The sequence below is a fragment of the Colletotrichum destructivum genome, chromosome 10 (assembly GCF_034447905.1).
Source record: "Colletotrichum destructivum chromosome 10, complete sequence".
In the NCBI taxonomy this organism is placed as follows: Eukaryota; Fungi; Ascomycota; class Sordariomycetes; order Glomerellales; family Glomerellaceae; genus Colletotrichum; species Colletotrichum destructivum.
The window spans coordinates 1,466,538-1,481,036 of record NC_085905.1 but is presented as its reverse complement, the minus strand read 5'-3'; the positions used below and the strand labels follow the sequence as shown (position 1 = coordinate 1,481,036).

Below are 14,499 nucleotides of genomic sequence, written 5' to 3'. Positions count from 1 at the left end.
TCCCCACTGGCAGGCTGTTTTCAAGGTTTTGGCAGCGCTAGAGGTCGTCGTACAGGGTCAAGCCAAAGAGGTCAAGCGTACGATCCCAGGGTGAATGACGCTAAAGCCGAAAGGTGTCTTTACCCTGCTAGGCCCCCCCTGATAGACCAGGAGCCGGGATGCTGGCTAATGCTAATACTGTACCTGGGTACGGACAATCAAGTCAATCGTCCCAGGGTGGTTGACGGCCCTACCAGTTTTGGTTTGTTTACGTCTGAAAAGCTCCCGGCGTCAACATCCACTGTCAACTCCGGCAGTGCCAGCTCAACGGTGCCCGAGGGCGGGCAACTTGATACGGCGACAACACAACACAACATCTAGGTACCTTCTACCTGCAATCCCTAGGCCTTTCGAACCGCTTCTCTCCTCTGGTTCCGCTTCTGCGTCTACACAGCGGGACCGCCCTTTGAGCTGCTCTTCGTGTTCCCTGCTGAAGCTGAAGCTCATGCTCGTGCTCATGCATCTTGTCCTCCCTATTGCGAGTCGCCGCCAATCTCCAAGGAACCCGCTCCGACTTTCTGCGGCCTGCAAAGCCGGTCTGTTGATCTAACCCGCATCTCACCGACAGCCTCGCTCCCCCCTCCATCCAAACAAGCTCACGCTCCTTTGCGGTCCTGGTTGCCCCCCTTCCCCTCCTCATCTATCCTCCTGCGACTTACTTCTCGACTTTGTTTGAATGCGCCGCTAGAACCGCGGCAGATCGTCCAGCCTTGTGCGGCAGCATGCAGCGCAGCTAAGTCAGTCCTTTCCGCCGCATCTTTACCCAGAGAAAGAAGAGGAGGACGCACGCGTACGACAAGACTCCTACGGTCCGCCGCTTGCCCGAAGACTTGCATTGTGACTGACAATGGACCGCAGATCATGCCTTCCAAACCTCCCGACGAGCAGGAATCGCCCGATGCTGCAGCGGCAGTAACAATCGATCACTCGACGCCTGTCGCCCATGGGAACAATGATGCAACAACACCCAAAAAGGCGGCCGCTTCTGCTGCAGATGCGGCGGCGACGACCCCCAAGAGCGCGCCTGCCCGTCCTCGAGCAGCAACCATGAAGAAGCCACCCGAACCCCCAACACTGCTCGCCGACTTCCTGAGGGGACGTCCCTCTCCGCAGCGCATCGCCGCCGAACGGAAACGGAGAATGAGCCTCGATGCAGTCAAGGCCGAGATGAGGGCCGAGATGCGACAGGCCGCCGTGGCTAGAGTACAACAGCCTGGAGGTGTCAAAGATCGCGTTCAGAAATGGCAAAAGGCCAACGCCGCCGTCATGCTCGTCGGTGATCCCCTGGCCACCCCGAGCGAGCCTACAGAACTTGCGTTCCCGGGCGAGACCGAGAGCGTCACCGAAGAGGACCGCGTCAGGATCAAGCTGCGGCAGAAGCGAAGGTCGGTCCCGAAGGTCGAGGTACACAACGACGCTGTGGCCAACGAACACGACGAAACCATTGAGGAGCTCCCCGACGGTCAGGCTAAGCAAGCACCCAAGAAGAGGGTTGTTAGTGATGACCATTGGATGGCCCAGAAGAGGAAAAAGAGCCCACCACGCTCAAGGTCCCCGAGAAACAAAGACACAGCGAGTCCGGGCCCGAGCCCGTTGCCAAAAGGCTTTGTACAAAAGACGCCCGCCCAGGCGCCCATTGCCAAGAAGATCCAGGACTGGGTATCCAAGGTCGAGTTGCCGGATCCGCCACCGAGTGGACATCGAGCGTCGAAATCCACAGACTCGCTTGATGGCAGCAGGATACAGGCAAGGCTCAAGGAACTCCAGGAGAGGCAGGCAACCTTGCCAAAGAAGAGGCTCGATGACGACGGTATTAGAGTCGCCCCAATACGCACGAAGAAGCTTGACGACGACGGCATCCGCGTGAAACCAACCAAGACGCCGTTGTCAGAGGGATCGACCTTCAAGACGCCGAGACCGCAAAGCGCAGGGCCCAAGTCGCGCGACCATAGTCGTGGGGCCAGCTCAAGGCAAGATTCATCCGATCATATTGTCGTGGTGGAAGAGGATGATTCCGACCGTATCGAGGTTGTGGAAGATGCCGCATCAAGTCTTCCCGCAACACCCACGCGAAAGCCATCAAACTCACGAAAAGCTAGTCGTAAGAGGAACCCACCGCCCCACACGGAGACAACAGCAACAACCACAACGACAGACGGCAAGTCTTGGGCTAGCACCTCAGATTCGGCCATGAAGACCGGACTCGAGGACTCGGATCCTACGCCCAGTTCGCTCACAAGTGCACCGGGTGCGAAGCCATTGGCAGATATTCCAGTTGGGTTTTCCGCCTTCAGCGAGCTGGATCTTCCTCTCGACCGGAACAAGACGAGAAAGAAGGCCCAGCGCAACCCCAGCTTCAAGGCTGCTGATGTGCTCAAGAAAGTGGTGACCGAAGGCAAGAAGATCTTGCACGATGCTGTCGAACCCCCAAAGCAACCTGTCGCCAACAAACCTCCGAGCATTGAGAAGTGGCTAAGCGGGACGGTCGACCCGTTTGTGGATGAGCCAGCCAAAAAGGAGGAGCTGGCGCCCAAAGCAAAGGCGACTGAAAGCAAGCCTCTTGACAAGGCGAAATCTCAGGATACCCGGAGACGATCATCCGCTGAGCGACGCCAGAGGAAGACTTCCCCTCCGACCCAGACTGAGCTGTCCCAGTCCACAGGACTTACAGCCTCCACACAAACAACCGATGTGACTCAGACCACACAATCGACAGACTGGACAGAATCCACATTTACCGAAACAGATCTGAGTGTGTCCACCGAGAACGACGAGAATGTGGCGCCAAAGCCCGTGGAAGAGAAGACCAAGGAAAAGCCCAAGACGCCAACATCTGCTGGCTCTGGCTCTGGCTCTGGTCCTGCTGGTCTGCGCCGAAGAGCAGCGACACGAGGCTCGCCCTCGCCCATGAAGTCGCTCAAGAAGCCGTTTCGCGAAATCTTGAAAGAGGCATTCAGAGGAGAGTCCAGCGGCCACCAGACTCCTCCGTCCAAGTACATCAGCGAAGAAGAGCGACGGCTAGAGCAAGAATACGACAGCTACGAGGAGGACGAAGAATCCGGACGCACCATGCGTCGCCGCTCATCTGGCTCCAGCCGGACCTACTCAGACCGAACATTCACAGATGACTGGACTTACTCTGACGAGTCTTCCGTACGTGTCGACAGGACACCTCGTCGCAAACCGCCCACGAACGGCGTGCATGAGCTTTCCACCATTTTGGGGTCTGCAGACACCCAAAGCGCCTACTCGGACATGACCTCACAACTGTCCGACACCACTATCACGCAAGCCACTGGCCTTACGAGGAGCAACGTTTCGCAGCGGAGCAATAAATCAGGTCTCAAGAGAAGATTAACAAAGCACTCCGATCTAGTGTCAGTTTTGTCGTTGCCCGATGACAGCCAGGTCCCGGGCAGCCTAAGAAGTGTCAAACACCGACCGAGTGTGAGAAAGGCGGCCAGCATCAAGAGAGCCACCACCCGACCGGACACGATCACGACCAAGGATCTCTTGAAGGAGTTTGCAGACGACGAGAACTTATACCAGCGTGAACTCAAGACGCTAGTCGATGGTGTCATCCCTGTGCTTCTGTCTACCGTCCTCCAAGAGGGCTCTGCGAGCGCCGTCGACCTTTTTGGCCCTGAGTCTCCCGGCCGCAAAGCGAACAGCATGTCGAAATCTGTCGTCAACATGGGAGTTGCCCTGGAGAAACTGAAGACCGCTCATAAGAGGGCATCTCACACGGACATCGACAGGCTAATCTCCTGGTTGCACACCGCGTCCCCCATTTATGACGCCTACATGGACGCATGGCGTCTCGGCTTCCAGGATCTCATTGTCAACCTGGCCCCTGCAGCCGACCGCCTCGATGACGAGGACTCGCTCATCAACGCCCTCCCGCGCAACGCCGAAGGCGACGTTATTAACGAAGACGGAGAACGCGTCGACGTTGCGCACTTGTTGAAGCGGCCAGTGCTTCGCATCAGGACTCTTGCGAAGTTTACCAAGGTAAGTCCCCTGCAGGTTTTCGAAAAACAGAGCTGACGATCATAGGGTCTCCACGCCGCCATTGGCTCTTACGACACTCTTGCTTTGGTCGGTGACTACGATGCACTGCAGGAGAAGGCCCGCCGTCGACACAGAGAGGAGTCCGCTCGGTTGGCAGACGAGGACGCCATCAACACGGATACGACTAGAATTCGGGATCTCCGAACGCTCGCGCCAATGGAATCCGTCAAGATCGACCCCAAGCGACAGGTCAGCGCTAAGGACCTCTTCTCGCTCAGCTTGGCCCACTCTAATGGGCAAAGACTCGAGTGCCAGGTCGAGCTCGTCCATCGCGATCTTCCCGGCGCGAGCAATGATAAGGGCGACCTACTCATTCGAGAGACCGGTAGCGGTCGCCGGACATGGCTTCTGTTCCCCCCCATGCCCATGACTGTCATCTCAGCCCGCCGTGGTGATGCAAGATACGAGCTTGTCTTGATGGTACAAGGCACCCATAACGGCCGGCAATGGTACGAGCTGCTGAGCCTCGTTACGGACAACGATGATCAAGTGGACGACTGGCTTGAAATCGTCGGCACTACTCCGGTACCCCCAAAGGAGCGTCTCCCCATTGTTACGGGGGAGAGTCTCCCCGAGTCGCCACAGTATAGAACAGACATACCTGTTGGCGGCAAGCTGCGTGGCTCCTCTTCAAGAGACATGTCGTCCCCAGAGCCCATGACCCCAACGCGGCCGGCTTCTAGTCACTACTATAACCGTGGCTCGAGCATGCCGACCACTCCTGTCGACCGTAGTCCCTCGCCTGAAAGGACGCCAACCCAGGAATTTTACCACGAAAGCGAAGGCAGACACAGGGCCGCACCCAACACAACCCCCTTTCGCGAGGACGGTGCCCCGCCTCCCCCTATTCACCGTTCACTTAGCCCCAAGCCCCCCAAGCTGCAGCCTCCCGTCGATCTTCAAAGTCCTCGCGTGAAGCGACGAGGATCGTCTCCCTTGAAGCACGAGTACCTGCCGTCGGAAGAGTCCTCCGATACATCCCGTTCCGTCACCGAGATATCAGAGAGTGAGTCGGAGACAGAATCCGACTACACATCGTCCGAAGATGAGTTTGACGAAGACATCCCCGAAACCGAGGTGGGTTTCAGCATTAGGGAGCCTGAATCTCGGCCGGAGCGGGAAGGCGATCATGAGCGAAGGCGTGACCGTGACCATGAACGTGACCGTGAACGCAAACACGATTGGGTCCCGGAGCGGGAGCCTGAGCCAGAGGCTTCTGTCGACTCCTTCAGGGAAGAATCGATGATCTCACAATCCTTCGTTCAAGAATCGATGGTCTCCGAATCCGTATGCAGCTTGACGCCGTCCAACTCGGCCTCACAAGCCGGCCTTCGTGGCCGCAAGATGAGTGCTTCGGAAGACTACACTAAGTACATCGCTTCTATTTCTTACTGGAATGAGAAGAAGGGTCAATGGAAGGACATATCATTTGAGCCCTGCTCTATTCAGGTCACTGCTGGAGTTATTGAGGCATACTCCCTAGTCATGAGCCCCGGAGGGCAACCCGATGTTCCCCTGGTTTCCCTCGAGCTAACGCCCCTCGTTCTCCTCCGACAGTCCACCGTTGTCGATCTGGAGATCCGCTCCGCCGTCAGGGACAACTGCAAGAACAAGGAGATTGGTGGCGGCAACTTCCGCTTCCGCTGCCCGTCGAGCACGGAGTGTTTCAATCTCTACATGGCTGTCCACCACGCACGCCTCAACAACCAGAAGTTTATCCAGCTCGAGAACGAGGCGCGCTACAAGTCATTCGGTGAAAGGCCCGCTGAAGAGAATGAAGACAACAGCAGCCGTCGGCGTAGCTGGTTCGGCCGCAAAAACAGCTATCGCGCGTCGACCCGCGCCCCTTCTCAGTCCCACGACGGCAGCACGCCATCGTCGAGCCCATCCGCTACGAGCTTTCTCAAGAGGCTCACGGGCGCTGGTACCTTCAACATCGCGCGGTCGTCCATCGATAAACAGGGCCGTTTCTCAGCCCACAATAGCCTCTACACGTCCGGCTCCTCGTCCGACGGCTACCCCCGCTCCCCGTCGATCAGCGTCTATTCAAACTCCATCCGCACCCCTCTATCGTCCGACAACATCAAGATCCGGCTGCATCTGCTCGTCACCTCAACTAAGTGGGAAGATTACGGCAACTGCCTGCTGCAAATCCGCCGCCCACCGCCGGGCTGGCGCCAGGAGTTACGCGCAAACCACGGCCTTGAGAAGCGTGTCACCGTCACCACCATTCCCAAGAAATCAGACAAGGCTCGCGTCGTGCTCGACGCCGTTCTGGGCAGCGGCTGCTTCACGCCCATGGGCAGCAGAGGTATTGTTTGCGGTATCTGGGAAGAGATCCGCGACGAACGAGGCGAGATCGGTGTGGCGCCCAAGACGGGTGGTGCTTCGGGCTCGGTCAAAAAATGGTGCTTCCAGTGCGCCAGCGTCTCGGAGGCCTCTTGGGTATTGAGGCTTGTTCACCAAGAAGTGGGCGTCGAGCTGCGGGAGTGAGGGCGTTTAGTTGGAGGTTTTTTTAATTTCCTATTTTCGTATAGCGTCTTTTTTATACTTTCTCTTTTCCTTCGCTCTTTTCTCAAGTTCTTATGGCCCCCTATGAGCGTCAGCTCGCTTTAGTGCATTACTAGACTCGGCTCAGGCGTCTGGCTTTACGGTGGCATAGCGTATTTTTTTATGTCTGTATGGTGTCTGGAGGGGGCAGGTAGGAGGCTGGGATCTGTCCGCGAGGGGTGTATAACCATGGCCGAGGCCCAGGCGCTTGGAAGGGTAAACCGGTATATTTGCTTGGCGGTTTTCTTGCGTATGATCCCGAAGTCGTTTGTGGGTGTACAGGTGTGTTTGTATAGTGTACGTTCTTTTGTAAAGAGCATCGTGTAAATACCCGGTCCATGTTGACTACTAGCATCAACTATAAAGCTCCTTGGCCCTTGTTTTCGTCCAAGGATCCTCCATCAAGCTATCCCTATAGACTGAAGTCTCGTCTGCTCGACCGCCAGACACGCCAAAGGTGTTCCACCCTTGCACCGTCAGCTAACGACTGTGGCAGACCACGCAGATAGTGCGTTTGGTGCTACTGTGATGACCGGGACTCCGTAGCTTAAGGATCATGTCAAGGTCGATTGGGAGAGACAGCTCTCCGTATATTCCCGTCGACGGGGGTATGCCGCCATGATGCCGCAGTTCACATTTGCCACGGGTGGAATAATACAATGAGTTATAGGTTGAGAGTAGGGGAGACTGCTGCCGACCAACTGAATGAGTGCCCCCAATCCTTTTCCCAAGTCCCATCAGAGCATCGAGGCATCCGCGACGGTAGGCCTTCAGAGCACACACAAGCCTTGTTTTTATAAGTCAAGAGCCCCACCACCAGCCTGTCCATGGTATTATTGACACGTTTAGCCGATCATATCCTCGTCATCGTCACCACCGCCACCCGCCATCTTCCGCCTCAGTCTCACCGCGTCCTCGTCTCTCTTTCTACGCTCAAGGCCTTCCTTGATCCACGCCTCGAACGCCGCATCTCCGCTCGAGACCTTCTGGGCCACAACGCCCTTGAGCACCTCGCCAGCGAAGCCGACGAAGTTGTGCCGGCGCAAGGCGTTCTCAAACCGCCAATTGCGGCGCTTCTCGTTTTCGCGCTCGAGCGTCTCGGCGTCGCCTATCTCTTTTGCGGCGATCCGCGGGTCGCGCACCATGGCCAGCACATTGAACCGGATCTCGGAGCTGGCGTACGTGAGCATGCGGTCCTGCAGCACCTGCGTCACCTTGCTCGGAAACTCGTCGGTCGTGCAGGCGCCGTGCGAGATGGGGGCGGGCTGTAGACCATCCAGCTCGTAGAGCTTGCCGTTGATGGGTGTATAGGCGATGAAGTGGAAGGCGTCCTCGGCTTCGCCCGTCTTCTGCGTCTCGTCAACGAAGGGGCTGCTCTTGGCAAAACTGTTGTGCACTTCGCGGATCAGATCCGAATTGCTGAGAGCCTCGCCGCGGAATTCAGGTGGCAGGACCATAGTGAAATCACGGAACTCCGAGAGCTTCTCGCCAATGTCGACCTCGTCTGGCTTGTTGAGGACAACGCTGAGAAGCGCTTGTGTGCCGCATGCATTCTGAATCGTCTGTTGGGCGAAGAAGAGGCTTTCAGCGGCGTCGCGGTCGTAGGACTCCTGCGGTCGCGTGGGGAGACCCTCGGAGGGATAGCGGAAGAGGAAGATGATGCCGTATATGGGTTGCAGTGGAGCGAGCTCGTCAGGGGAAAGTGTCAGAAGCTCCTCAAACTGGACGCCCTTGACACCGAGGTTCTCGAGCAGGTAGGTGAAGACGCCCTAGGCAATTAGCTTGGAGATCGTTTGTTCGGGAAGGTTGCTTACTGCATCAGACTCGACTATGAGGATTAGCAGAGGGAGGAGAGCGACAGGGTGTTTGAAGCTTGCGTACTGGTATTCCATCCACCACTCATCGTGCTGGCGTGGGAGGTGATTTGTGAAATTGATTAGTCGTAGTAACACCGGGTCTCTGCAGGGTGCGCCGGCGGCTGCTCTATTGGCTCGGTTCACAATCAAGTTTGAATTTCGCCGTCAGTGAAGAATTGGTAACTTGGGAAAGGGAGCTGGGAAGGAAAGCTGAAAGGTTGAAGCTCTGATGCTTCGAGCGAAACGTATAGCCGTTGATGTAAGGTTGGAGCTGTCTGTGGCGGGTCCATGCGGTACATGCGCTGTGGGGCGGGGCAAGGGTCAAATATCCGCCGGGCTCGCGGCACCGACCACACTTTAAGTGGATATCAACGTGATTCCAAACATTGTTCCATTGCTATCTACAACAGTGCAAGCTGATTCAAGTTATATCGCCAGTGTCTCTGGCACAGAAATTCCTCGCAGAAAATCACCCTCCCAAACATACTAATGAAGAATACAGCTTCCGGTTGAGTACATTCAGTGCACGGAGCGCGGCGTGACCGCACGCTGTGGAATCGTCACCATGTGAACACCGTCCTCCTTGTGGTCCGATGAACCCATACGCGAGCCCGGAGCGTAAGAGCTCTCGTGGTCGTCCTGCATGTTGAACTGCCGCTTGCTGTCATGGTCACCGTTGCTGAAACAGCTGGTACGAACGGCACGAACGAACCAAGGCTTCTTGCCAGAGCCTCTCCAGGACCAGTACTCCTTAGCGTCGTATTCGCGAGGCTCGAGCCTGCCTCCGGAAAGCCAGACAGTCAGGGCAATAAGACCGTTGAGAACGGTGTACACGAAGACGCCTCTGCCGTTCGTTAGCTGCAGTCCAGATGATGCGACGGAGGAAACGCACGCAATGAGGCCGTAGGCGACACTATAGGAGAACGGAATGAAGGTCATGACAACAAATGAAGGAAGAACATCGCCAATGTATCGCCAGTTGATCTGGGTGATCTGGCGGATCATCATGCAGCCGACCTGTAGGAGTTAAAACAAGGCACATTCAACGGGACCGTGGAGACGTACTAGAACAAGCGTGCAGCCGGTTGCCCAGGGCGGGATTGACGCAAAGATAGGGGAGAAGAAGATGGAGACGAGGAAGCAGAGCCCGGTGGTCATAGACGTCAATCCGGTGCGACCGCCCTCCGCGATACCTGCGCCGCTCTCGATGAAGGCTGTCACAGGAGAGCATCCCATCAGTGAACCGATAGAAATGCATGCCGCATCGCAGCAATAAGCAATCGTGGAACGAGGGAAATCGCCATCTTTGGGGTCAACAACACCGCAGAAGCGGACCATCGAGTACAGAGTGGCCGTGGCATCAATAATGTCGACATAGAGAAAAGTGAAGAGGGCAAGTGCGAATTGCGATCCGTTCTTGGACACGTCCCAGTCCAGGACGTTGAGAGTGCGCTCGATTGGATGGAAGGTAACGACTTTCTTGAAGAAGTTGTAACGGTTGTCGCCCTCCTCGTTGTAGGGAAAGTACGTAATAGACGTATTACGTCTGAGAGGTTAGCAGGATCGGGTAGGGCGCTTCGACGTACTTACGGCCATGACAAGATCGACACCAAGGCAATACCCATGATGAGTGCGTATTTGACTCGGAACGACATCAAGTAGGCCGTGACAACACCGCCGGCGAAAATGGCAGTCCACATCTTTGGGCTTGACATGATGCCACCAGCGCACATTTGGGTCTCAGGGTCGATCATCTCGACAGGACAGCCAGCGATGGCGAGAGGGGTAGACTTCCAGCCTCCTGTGATGGCACCGATCCCCGCCGAGTAAGAAAGCCCAATTTCTGTCAGGAAGAAACCAATACCGACTCCGGTTGCCGTCTTGATGGTTGCGGGGATGAGCTTGACGAGCCACTGACGCATTCCGGTGAGAGCGAGAAAGATGAAAATGAGACCCTCTACAAAGACTGCCGTGAGGGCTACCCGGTACGGGATGGCACCCGAGCCGTTGGGGCCAACCACTTGAAAGGCAAAGTAGGCGTTGAGGCCCATGCCGGGACTATATTTTCCATTGTCAGCGCCTAAGTTGATCAGAGTTCTCGGTACGAAGGGCTTACGCGAGCGCCACTGGCAGGTTAGTGAAGAACCCGAAGACGAAGCTGGAGAGCCCGGCAATGGCTGCGGTTGCGGTGATCAAATCGAGTCGGACATCTGCAATGTCAGCGCGATTCGTGGCGAGATATCAGCCAACTCACTCTCTTTGCACGCCTTGTAGGCGAGAATGGAATCGCATTCGGCTCGGTTCTCCAAGTCACATTCGCAAGTGCCGCCCGTCTGCGAGAGAATGATTGCCTGTCCTATCAGTATGCGTCTCACGTGATTGAAGGCATATAGGTACTCACATTCACGGCGATGATGTAGGCCATGGTCGCAAAGGTTGTGACGCCTGCGCGAATCTCCCGCAAGAAGGATGAATCGGGTATCTCTTTGGACTGGGCAGGATCAGCGAGGATGAGCAAGATTCAAGGCGAGGTAATACTTACGTGACCGCTTCCCTCGAGTCGGAAGATGCGACCAAAAGTAGACGACGAGATTGTCTTGTCGAAGCGATCGACGGCTTTCCACATGCCACGGAACTTGCGGCCGATGGTCGATCTCTGAACGGGCGATTCGACGGGCTCTAAGCGCTCCATGTTGGAGTGAGTCGACATGTTGCTCATGCTGGGCGATGGAGGAAGGAAAGTCGGCGGGCCACCGTCCAGGCGACTCGAAGTGGTGGTGGGTGAGGAGTTGGTGACACAAGACTCAGCGCACACAAGGAAGAAGGTTGAGATGTCTTAGACTCTTGTGTGAGGTGCAGTGAAAGGTGGTTGGTGAAAGCGGCGAGGTCACGGCGAGGGAGGAGAGAAGAGGAGGGGAAGGTAACCGAGCAGGCCGGCCGGTAGGGGACGATAAGTTGGAAGGAATAGGACGGACGTTAGGTACCCAGCGGGAGTACAGATGGTTTTTTTTTCTTTCTGGCGACTACCTACGTACCTGGGAAGGTGCTGGCCTCTAGGTAAGCAAGTACCAGGAAAGACAGATGGGGAAGAAGAAAAAGAAGTGTCTAAGTCCTGGGAAGGAGAAGAAAAGCGAAGGCAGTCGCGCCGTTGGAGAAGAAAGCGAGAGAGCGTTGATGGAATGCCTGAAGAAGGGAAGAACCTGGGTCTGGAAGGAGCGACAGTGGCAGGAAACAATTATATCCTTGCCAGCTCCTCCCTTGTCCGTTGTCTACCTCAGTCTACAATAATGCATTCTACAAACTGCCTATCTACTACCTACCTTGGTTTCTGCCTGGACCACATTTGTCTTTCACTTAAAGCAAGGTACCGTACCTTGGCTTTCCGACTTGACCGCACCGAGTACACCATGCCTTAGCTCGGCTGCCACCTGAGGGACGCCAATGGTAGAGGGTGTGCTATTCTTTCTTTTCCATGCAGCGCCAATGCTGCGTAGAGGTGGGGGCGTGACGGGAAGTCCACATCGTAGGCCAGCTTGCCCCCCGGATGGGAAAACAAGGTCCAGGCCGACATTGCCTTAAGGCCGAAGGCAAAACTGTTCCCTCTGCACCTTGGTGCTAGCTGCCGATGACTGACCACACTAGTCTGATGGGACGCTTGGATGGTTGGTGGCTGCCGTCGACTGAATTAGGTACCTAGGTATTCAAGTGTACTTGCCAACGCCCGCTCAGAAATGAGAGCACTTCTTCCCCTTTTCCTGGTTCGATAAGGAGACTTCCTAAAGATTAACATTATGTCTGTCTATTGGCTCGGAACGACCTCGATGACGGCCACTCCGCCAACCACCTCGTCCTAGCCATCCGCTAACCTCCTCAGCCATGACTGCTCGGATGACCGGTCTCGTACGAGTTGACAGACGCTCAAAAAAGAGACGATGCCATATGGTTCGTTAGCTCGAGTCCACAAAGAGACGAACTCCATCTGTGCGCAACGCCCCATGGACCTTCAGCCCAGCTGTCAGGTTAGACGTGCCTTAGTCCTGGCGGTGTACCGCTCAGACTGCCGACAACGGCGCCATTTTCTGGTTGTTATCCGCCCGTCAACCTCCTCTTCTTAGACGTCGAATGTCGTCTGAATAGGTTCGGAATCAGGAGGCCGCCATCGGACTTTTTGAGGGCTTCCAACATCGAAGGCCTTGCCACTTAGGCCCACCTGCCGCACTATCACGACCCCAATCCACTCAAGCCACCGGTCAATGGCCTCGTAGACTATCCCTTACGAAGTTGGCATTTCATCATCGCCGTCAGTATTGTTGGACTTCCAAGACAACAACAAGAATCGTATCCGTAGACCAATCTCGAGCCTGCATGTCCCCGCTCCAGCGTTGCACTTGGCAAGCGAGACGTGTCTCGAAGCTTCTCGATAGGACCGCCAAGGGTGCCCTGCGGTACTTTGCATCATATGCGGGAAATTCGTCGTCTACCGAGATTGGTCTTGTGGCAACGTCCTGCTCTCACGTCTGCCCCTCTTTTCCATATCGATCTGGATGTTTGCCATTGCGGCTGATACTACCTGTCCGACAGCCGTCATCGGTCTGACCTGACGGCCTCTTGACTGGTCGCCTCCGAAAAGACCCAAGACACGGGTGTGCCGTACCTTGCCTGCACATCATGCACTGCTACAAAATGCCGCTCTTCCCCTGCTTGCTCTCTTTGTCGCCCCAGCGCTATGGAGACTTTGAACGTCGTCAACAGCCCTCTCGCAGACCGTCACGACCACTACCTGGTGCAGGGCGTAAATAGCTCCGTGGTCTGATAAGATGAAGCTGTTTATCATACGATTCCTTCTTCTACTGGGGCGTTAGGGGCTGTTGGTCAACGCTCGAGCGTGTTTGTGGCCAAGCCCGCGGGCAATTTCGAAGTTGGTAGAAGGTGTCGGCAAGTCGCCGGCGAGGAGACAGCGAGCGTCCTTGGCGGATAAGGCCAGAGGATGGCTCAATACCCACCTACCTACCTACCTAGGCTGGATTCAGGAACCACGACTGCACCGCTCTCTCTGGCTAGAATCGAGGTGGGGGTCTTTGTAGACCTCGTCCGGTTGGTCTTTTGGGAAAAAAGAAAACGGCAGCATGTTTGCTTCTACTGCTGTTAAGCAAACTCGCTAAAAGAGGTTAGATCAGCCGCAAGAGCGTCTGTCAGGGGATGAAGGCGCTGGTGGAGGGTGGCATTGATCGCTCAGCGACTTGTCTGGGCTTGGCCAAACGATGCATCGCTGAGTTGTGACTGGACTTTTTGTACCCAGCGACACTTACGGCCGCCAGCTAGCCCCCCCCCCCCCGCGAGTCCCCTGACACGGGTCCGTTAGCGGTGCCGGCCCTGCGGGATACTGAAACTTGACCACTCATGGCTGGGCAAACTTCCCAATCTAGCCTAGCCTCGCTGGATCTCAGGGGCGGGCCCTGCCCCGGATTGCCGTCTCCCTGCAGTTCCACCCGCGCCTGATACCAATCCAGGGTTGCCCGCCGCGTCGACGGTCGACCAGATCCCGGCGCCTTTCCCACCCTGCCTTTACACTCCATCTCGCACTTCCAACACAAGATCGCCAACGGCTCACATTGGACCATAATGCTACCACCTCGCCTTCCCGGCTAGCCCGTTCACGCTCCCTGCTATATGCCAACATTGTCAGAACCAACAAGTATGCTACTAATCCAGTACTACTACCGAGTCCTTCGAAAGGCCGTCCAACAAGCGGTCAACTGGGTTGCGGATCTCGTTATTTGTTGCGAACCGGGTACTGTGTGGGTTCGTATCGTCCTCTCACCTCACTTCCGCTCACCATGGGTGCCTCCGGATGAAACCGACGGCTCCCTTCCGCGAGACGGTCAGCTGGGACCTACAGGAGAGCCAAACTGCAGACTTGACGGCCAAAGACACGATGGCGTCTGTCAGAGGGAGATTTCGGCGCAACGGTCTCGTCACCGGC

General features: G+C 56.2%; 3 protein-coding genes across 3 annotated transcripts; 1 reads left to right on the top strand and 2 right to left on the bottom strand.

Moving 5' to 3' along the window:
- The first annotated feature begins 302 nt into the window (after positions 1 to 302).
- On the top strand, positions 303 to 7,037 carry CDEST_14723 (uncharacterized protein). Its single transcript, XM_062930879.1, has 3 exons — positions 303 to 829; positions 898 to 4,050; positions 4,096 to 7,037. The coding sequence occupies exons 2-3, from the start codon at positions 901 to 903 to the stop codon at positions 6,601 to 6,603; spliced, it is 5,658 nt and encodes a 1,885-aa protein (XP_062786930.1). The 5' UTR covers positions 303 to 829; positions 898 to 900; the 3' UTR covers positions 6,604 to 7,037.
- A 183-nt stretch (positions 7,038 to 7,220) lies between these two features.
- On the bottom strand, positions 7,221 to 8,762 carry CDEST_14722 (Putative peptidase C12, ubiquitin carboxyl-terminal hydrolase, ubiquitinyl hydrolase, UCH37 type). Its single transcript, XM_062930878.1, has 3 exons — positions 8,542 to 8,762; positions 8,475 to 8,488; positions 7,221 to 8,429 (listed from the first exon to the last, which is right to left on the bottom strand). Exons 1-3 carry the CDS (start codon positions 8,561 to 8,563, stop codon positions 7,506 to 7,508), a joined length of 960 nt encoding a protein of 319 aa, XP_062786929.1. The 5' UTR covers positions 8,564 to 8,762; the 3' UTR covers positions 7,221 to 7,505.
- Positions 8,763 to 8,904: 142 nt separating this feature from the next.
- On the bottom strand, positions 8,905 to 11,749 carry CDEST_14721 (Putative nucleobase cation symporter 2 family). Its single transcript, XM_062930877.1, has 7 exons — positions 11,059 to 11,749; positions 10,918 to 11,007; positions 10,771 to 10,867; positions 10,633 to 10,726; positions 10,107 to 10,574; positions 9,582 to 10,062; positions 8,905 to 9,533 (listed from the first exon to the last, which is right to left on the bottom strand). Exons 1-7 carry the CDS (start codon positions 11,233 to 11,235, stop codon positions 9,036 to 9,038), a joined length of 1,905 nt encoding a protein of 634 aa, XP_062786928.1. The 5' UTR covers positions 11,236 to 11,749; the 3' UTR covers positions 8,905 to 9,035.
- Between the last annotated feature and the right edge of the window lie 2,750 nt (positions 11,750 to 14,499).